The 8,594-nt window shown below is 36.1% G+C and overlaps 1 protein-coding gene across 1 annotated transcript in view; it reads left to right on the top strand.

Moving 5' to 3' along the window:
• The window catches only part of LOC18767817 (nitronate monooxygenase), a 15,284-nt gene continuing 7,004 nt past the window's right edge, over positions 315 to 8,594 (top strand). Inside the window, exons 1-2 of the mRNA XM_007199221.2 lie at positions 315 to 339; positions 408 to 655. Of these exons, the coding sequence (XP_007199283.2) occupies positions 315 to 339; positions 408 to 655 (273 nt within the window). The remainder of the gene's footprint in view (positions 340 to 407; positions 656 to 8,594) is intronic.

Below are 8,594 nucleotides of genomic sequence, written 5' to 3'. Positions count from 1 at the left end.
CTGAGAGAGTGAGGACGCGTAATTAAGCCTGAGGCCATTTTCCATGCCCTCGCCTCTTTTCTTTTCTATGGTACATCATTAACTTTTCCAAGGAAGCTCTTGCAAAATTCAGATCAGTGGTTCAAGGTTGAGTATGGCCTGTCATTTGGAAATCTGAAAGTGCATCTGTGATAGTTATAATCTCTTCCATAAAGGTGGAAACAAACAGGCAAAGTGGAAAAGAAAAAGAAAGATATGGGAAAAAGCAGCTAAACGGTTCTCCGAATTGATTATGTGAATATATCAATATACAATAACAGGCCTTTCTTGGTACTATGGTCTCCTTGCAGTATTTTAGCAGCAAATCGCTGTTAAGCTTATGTGAATATAAACAATACAGGATAACTTGTGAACATATGCCATTAAAGAAGAAATTTCTGATATACTAATTTTGACTGATCAGGAGTCACCACATTACCTGCGGGAGCTCATAAGGAAGACTCGAAGCTTAACTGACAAACCGTTTGGGGTTGGTGTTGTTCTGGCGTTTCCGCATGAGAAAAATATACAAGTCATTTTGGATGAAAAGGTAGCAGTGCTGCAGGTTTACTGGGGTGAATGTTCAGAGGAGCTTGTATTGAAAGCTCATCAGTCTGGGGTTAAGGTTGTTCCTCAAGTAAGTGTTCCTTAAACAATACTGTCGTCAATGATAATTAGGACATAGTAAGCTGTTTGCTTTCATTTCTCTCCTCATTCAACCATTCATATCAGGTTTATCAGAATTGTTTTGTGTGCTTTCCGCTCTTCGGAAAGTATCTCTTTTTCTCTCCATCTTTTTAAGAATTGTATGTAGAGTGCTGAACATGGCTCAAAGGTTAGATTAAGGGAAGTATGGTTTACTTGATGGATGGTTGGTCTATCTTTTCACTTTGATGCAAAATAATTATTGCCTTGTTGATTATTTTTTCCCCGGACTTCCTGCTGAGTTCACTACTACAAAAAAGCAAAAAGACGACGGTAAATCACCGTCGTGTATTCGGTTTTTCAATGGTCGTGGAATCCACCGTCATCTTTTCCCTCATAAACCACGACGTTAAATCACCGTTGTTGTTACAATATACAACGTCATCAATAAATACAAAACGACGTCTGTGTACTGCAAAAAGATCTAAAATAGCAGTCGAGGATGAGAATAGACGTCCAACTCTCTAAACAAACCGTCGTTAAAAAGGAAAAATATGACACATATTAACAGAACATGGCCGCAAGATAGACATACAACGACGAAAATTAAAATAAGACGCCGTTAAATATCATTTTCACGACAATAAAAAATATGTCGTCTTTAAATACATTAGAAGACGACGTTATTGATACCTACTACGTCACCTATATAAAAATAACCGTCGTAAAATATATTTTCCACTTCGATTTTTCTATAAAAGATGACGTGGAAATAGTTGTCAGTGTCATTATTTACGACGTATGTATTTATAGAGTAGACGTTGAACAACGAAACAACGTCGGTTACAAATATATGAGAGTCGTATTACAAAATTTATACGTCCTATTTTCTGAAACAAACAACGACGATAAATATTAGACGTTGTTAAATAAAACAACGTCGAAAACAAATAAAAACAGACGTGTTTAGTCTGCTAAAGTTCTAAAAAATAGTCAAGGATGAGAATAGACGACCAACTCAAACAAATCACCGTCGTTAAAAAGGAAAAATATGACACATATTAAAAGAACAAGGCCGCAAGATAGACATACAACGACGACAACTAAAACACTACGCCGTCAAATATAATTTTCACGACAAGAAAAAATATGACGTCTTTAAATACATGAGAAGACGACGTTATTGAAATATACTACGTCTCTTATTTACAAACAACCGTCGTGAAATAAATTTTCCACTTCGATTTTTCTAAAAAAGATGACGTTTAAATAGTTGTCAGTGTCATTATTTACGACATATGTATTTATATAGTTGACGTTGAAATGCGATGAGAGAGCCGTATTACAAATAACGTCGTTTAATTGATATTAGACGGCGGTTATAATGAATTACCGCCGGAATTCATTTCGTTCCTCTTCGTTTATAAAAGAACTTGCGGACGTGGAAAATGTATGATGACGTCGTATTTTTTAACGTTCAGATTATATATCTCGTTTTTTAGACGTCGGTATTATGGGATTGGAGTCGTGTTATTTTGAATTACATGGCGGTTCTTAATCCTTCCCCGACGTGATATCCTGAATAATTGCTTCACAATAGCGTCGTGGTTCTTCATTGTTACGTTGCTTTAAGACGTCGGTAAATATGCTGAATAACTGGTTCACAATAACGTCGTGTTTTATTTGAACGTAGAAAGTGAAGAAATCACATTACAATATATTACAAAATTAATGTCATACACTGCCAATTACATAAGCATCATTCAATCCATATATCTTCACACCCATCTCGAATATTTTGACCGCCTAACTCACCCACCACTTCATCAAATGTGTCAACATTTGGCATCCCTCTTGTAAATGGCTCACACTCAATTATCACATCACCTAAGACTTCATCACCAATAACATCATTATATTCTCTATTAGGCATTGATAACACTACCGACCAACCACGATGCATCGGGTCGTCAACAAAAAATATTTGTTTGACTTGAGAAGCCAAAACAAATTGGTCATTCCTATGTCCAATTTTACTCAAATCTACAAGGGTAAATCCAAGTTCGTCGACTACAAGACCAGAACTATCTATCCAATCACACCTAAAGACTGGGATTGTAAACTTTTGGTAGTCAAGGTCCCAAATTTCTTGAATGACACCATAGAAACCCATATTTGAGAGAATTGAGTTTTTATCCTTGGCACTAGCAACTTGCATGGTATGTGCAAGTAAATAAACTCCACTATTTTGAGTTCTCCGCACATCATCTTGTGCCTTGATATTGAATTTAATACCTTTAATAAGATAGCTCCTATATAATGGCACTGCCATGTTTGGACCAGCTGCTAGCCACCTTAAATTTTCTGATACGCCATGATTGTCTTCCTCAAGTTCACTTTGAACCTGCAAATTAATCATATATCTTAATTCAATCTAACATAGAAATAAGAAGAAAATTAAAAGAGAAATATGTTATTCAACAACATATACCTTGAAGCGTAGCCATTGAATGAAAGTGCTATTGTGCTTATCCTGCAGCCACTTTGTTCTCTTTCTAAATTTTGGATAAGCAGTCTTGATGTGGATCATATGTTGCCTACATGACACGAAAAATTCAAGCATTACGGTCCCAAATATAGAAGATAAACATAAGAAATAATTTAAAATCAATAAGTTAAAGAATAAAACTCATACGTACTCGATATAAGGTAGGACTTCCTCCGTATTCTCCAAGACATATAGATGTGCTTGATTCAACAGGTCCTGATCAACTACGCTCACTGTGCAACCTGATAATGGCTTTGAAAGTCCCATCTTTTGGCTTGAAGGCACTCCAACTGTACTAACATCAGATAAATGCTGAGTACAAAACTCTACCGCTTCTTCAGCTATATACCGCTCAGCAATGCAACCTTCGGGACGAGTACGATTCTGAACATACCTCTTCAGCACTTTCATATATCTTTCAAACGGATACATCCACCTAAAATATACTGGCCCACATAGACGAACTTCTCTGACAAGATGTACTACTAGATGAACCATGATATCAAAGAATGAAGGGGGAAAGTACTTCTCAAGCAAACACAGAGTAACTACTACATCTTCTTCCAACTTATCTAGCTTGGAAACATCAACAGTCTTTGCACATATAGCATTGAAGAAGAAGCACAAACGAGTTATTGCATACCTTGCAGGCTTCTCCAAAACAGAACGAATTGCCACAGGGAGCAATTGTTGCATTAAGGTATGACAATCATGTGATTTAAGGCCAAGAAGTCTTGAATCTTGTAAAGATACAAGATTTTTAATATTTGAAGAATAACCTTCAAGGACCTTCATACCATAGAAAGAATTGCAAACCTCTCTCTTCTCTGCTCTTGACAAATTCCAAGGCCTAGGAGGCAAACGAGTACGTCTTTCTCCATACTCGGGTTGCAAATCAGTTTTGACCCCCATGTTCAATAAATCTAATCGAGCAGCAATCCCATCTTTATTTTTTCCAGGGATCTCCAGCAATGTACCAATGATACTATCGCAAACATTCTTCTCAATGTGCATAACATCTAGGGCATGCCTCACAGGAAGGTATTTCCAATACTCGAGATCAAAGAATATTGATTTCTTCTTCCAACAAACTCTGTCACCATTTTCAACCATATGCAGCACTTCTTCTCCGGTTAATGGCTCTGGAGGTATGTCATATTCAGGTTTCCCATTAAAAGCTGCACGTTGCCTCCTATATGGATGATTGATTGGTAACCATTTTCTATGCCCAATGTAACAAATTTTGTGGCCATTTTTCAACCTGTGACTAGGTGTATCATCGCCGCATATTGGACAAGCTTTATATCCTTTAACAACACAACCAGATAAGTTTCCATAGGCGGGGAAATCATTAATTGTCCACATTAATGCAGCTCTGAGTGTAAAGTATTCTCCATTATGTGCATCATACACTCCTCTAATCCCATCCCACAAAGATTTTAAATCATCAATCAAAGGCTCCAAGTAGACGTCTATATCATTTCCGGGTTGTTTAGGACCGGAAATCAATAAGATTAACATCATGAACTTTCGTTTCATGCACAGCCATGGAGGGAGATTATATGTAACTAAGATAACCGGCCAACAACTATATCTGCTACTTAGAGAACTGTGGGGATTGAATCCATCAGATGAAAGAGCCAATCTCAAGTTTCTCGGCTCATTACCAAACTCAGGCCATTTATCATCAAGAAGTTTCCAAGACGGGGAATCCGCCGGATGAGACATCTGACCGTCAATTGATTTTCTAGCAGCATGCCAAGTCAAACTCTTAGCTGTCTCATGTGATTGAAACATCCTTTTAAACCTTGGAATTGGAGGAAAATACCACACCACCTTCGCTGGCACATCCTCTTTCAAGATTGAATCTTTGCCTTCCTTCCACCTTGAGATACCACAAGTAGGACAATTAGTTGAATCCTCATACTCCTTCCTATACAAGATGCAATCATTGGGGCATGCGTGCATTTTCTCATAACTCAGCCCCAATGCACACAAAGTCTTTTTAGCCTCATACATAGAGGTGGGTATTGTATTTCCTTCTGGAAGCAAATCGCCTTGAAGTATCAATAATTCTGTAAAACAGACATCACTCATCCCATGTTTTGCCTTCAAATTATACAACTTCACTAATGCCGATAACTTCGTGTACTTTCTACAACCAGGGTACACTGGTTGATCTCCATCCCCAATCACATTGGCAAACTCATACGGATCGGAACCAAAATCACCAAAATCATTATCATCCATATCAATTTCTTCAGACACAAAACTGTACCTACTATGGCCATCATCTTCTTCAACATTTCTACTAGCATTAGTAGTTGCTTCCCAAGGTTCTCCGTGAAATGTCCAATTCTTATAGCTTTGGTCAATTCCATTAAGGTATAAGTGATCCCTTATAATTCCAACCCCAAACAACTTCAAATTAACACATTTAACACATGGACAACGGATATGTGTTGTAGTTAGAAGATTTTCTACAGCAAAGTTCAAAAATGCTTCCACCCCAAACTCATATGCCTTCGATCTTCTATCCGAGTGCATCCATGACTTATCCATCTCCGACACTATAACCTATTATCTATAATAAAGTGAAAATACAGGCAATGACCATCACTATAGCAGATTATACAAAGATCTAATAGCAAGTAATACACAACAGAGACGACGGGTTTTAAACAAAAACAGACGTATTTGGCATATATAGACGACGGATTTTCAACAGACGTCGTCTAATATAAGTAATACAAACGACGGTTTATGAAAAAACCGTCGTGTATAAGTAATACAACGACGGTTTTTTCATAAACCGTCGTGTAATCGTCGTCGTATGCCTAAAAAGGCGTCGTGTCTCAGTTTATTTTCAAGAACCCAAAACCATTAAGAACACAACATATATATGAAACCAAGCAAGAAACCAACATATACATGAAACCAAGCATGAAAACAATAAATCCATTCCCAATTCAACATAACATAGGGTGATTAAAAGATCCGACAAAATTAAAACCATTCCCAATTCAACATAACAGATAATGTAATCCATGAACCCATTAAACATAAAATCCATGAACCCATTAAACAGAAAATCCATGAACCCATACCTATAAGCACATTATTAACAGATCGCAAAGCATATACCTAAAACCCTTTAACAAAACAAGCAAGAAACCAACATATACATGAAACCAAGCATGAAAACAATAAATCCATTCCCAATTCAACATAACATAGGGTGATTAAAAGATCCGACAAAATTAAAACCATTCCCAATTCAACATAACAGATAATGTAATCCATGAACCCATTAAACAGAAAATCCATGAACCCATTAAAGAGAAAATCCATGAACCCATACCTATAAGCACATTATTAACAGATCACAAAACATATACCTAAAACCCTTTAACAAAACAACCTAATATCATTCAATGAATTTACAAGGGGAAGATAGGGTTTGTACTTACAGGTTGGACGAGCTCACAGATTCGACGGAGCCTGGAGAGTGCAACTTTTAATTAGAGCAAAAGTGAGAGAGCGAATGTTATGTTGCGCGAAATCTGAAAATTTTAGGGTTCAGGGTTAGAAGTATAAGAATAAGAGCCAAATATAAAAAAATTTAGGGCGCGCGAAAATTTTTAGAGCGCGCGCTCTTTAAAACGTCGAAAGAAAAACCATGGCGAAAGTTCTACAAGAACCGACGTAAATGTAATATTCCACGACGAAAACACTGAACGTAACGCCGTTTATTTTGACGTTCATTTTTCGGATTAATTTTAAATTTATTTTGAATATTTTGATATAAAGACGACTGAAAAACCACGTCGAAGTTAAGAAATTGAAAACGTTGTAAATTATAATAGACGATTTACATATTAAAATGACGTCGTTTAAAGTGGAAACCATGTCGGATATTTTACTGCACGACGTAACATATGTATTCCACGACTCAACCACCGTCGTTAACAATTAATACCCTAAACCCTTAAAACTAAATTATATAATTTTAAAAATTAAGTTTATAAAAGGGTTTATGGTTTTACAGCCTAATATATACCCTATACTACCCAAAAATTATACTTTAAAAATAAACCCCAATAAATAACAACCCTAATCTCTAAACCCTAGACTCTAAACCCTAAACCATAAAACTAGAAGTGATTTTATGACTCATCAAAACAATTTTGTTTTGGATGGTCATTTTAAATTTTTGTTATTCAAAATGAATTTTTTCAAGGTTTAGGGGGAAGAAAATATATCAATGACTTCATAGGAGTTGACTTTGCATTTTTTTGATTTATTTTAGATTTATTTTGAATATTTTGATATAAAAATAATAAAATATTCTTATCACAACAACAAACCACGTCGGTGTTAATAAATTTTAGACGTTGTAAATTGTAATAGACGACTAAGTTGCTAAAATGACGTCGTTTAAATGAGAAACCATGGCGGATATTTAACTATCCGACGTAAAATATATATTCCACGACTTAACCGCTGTCGTTACAAAGTACTACCCTGAACCCTTAAGAAATTGAAGACGTTGTAAACCATAAACGACTCAATTGTTCAAAGAACGTCGTCTAAATATCCTTTTACGTCGGATTTGGTTAAAACGAAACAACAAAAAACGACGGCTTTTGACTTTATTACGTCGTTGGAAAAGTATTACACGTTGGTTACGCAATTTGTATGTTTGTTTTTTTTTTAATTTAAGAAAACCTCAACAAATTTTTACATTACATATTATAGAGAAAATTTGTACATTATACATAAATATCAAGTGTTCAATAATTGCCCTGTTTAATAATTTGGAAAACAAACTCTGCCCATTCATTCCGGACTTCATCAATGGCTTCTTGGGGGTATGAAGCTTCCTGGTTTCCCTTGGCATACTGCATAAACAATGACTATTAGGGTTTATAAATAAAAAGAAATTCAATCACAGACGACGATATTTTTCATAATCGACGTAGTATATCCATTCAACGACGTTAATTTTACATGACCGTCGTTGATAATACAAAAAATGACGTGAAATGTATGAAGGTAATTTCTTCTTACCTTATACTCAAACCCCAAGGAAGGATCCATGATGATGTCCCTCATGAAGCGCATCACATAATACCCGCATTCGACATTGCTGGGTTGCTTTGGTGTGCCTGAGAGAGTTTTCCAAATTACATTTTTACGTCCTGCTCGGGCTATGTGGGTATTATATATTTTTAAAGCACTGTTCACGATGTTTTTCGCCTCTTCGTCGACCACACGATGACCTGGCAGAGGATCCAGAAAATAGACGGTCTCCTTCTTTGCTCTTACAATCAGCAAGATCCAATGACGGCTGCAAAAAATTAATATAAAAACGACGGTTATA

Source organism: Prunus persica, chromosome G8 (genome assembly GCF_000346465.2).
Source record: "Prunus persica cultivar Lovell chromosome G8, Prunus_persica_NCBIv2, whole genome shotgun sequence".
Taxonomy (NCBI): domain Eukaryota; kingdom Viridiplantae; phylum Streptophyta; class Magnoliopsida; order Rosales; family Rosaceae; genus Prunus; species Prunus persica.
This window is presented reverse-complemented; position numbering and strand designations above follow the sequence as displayed.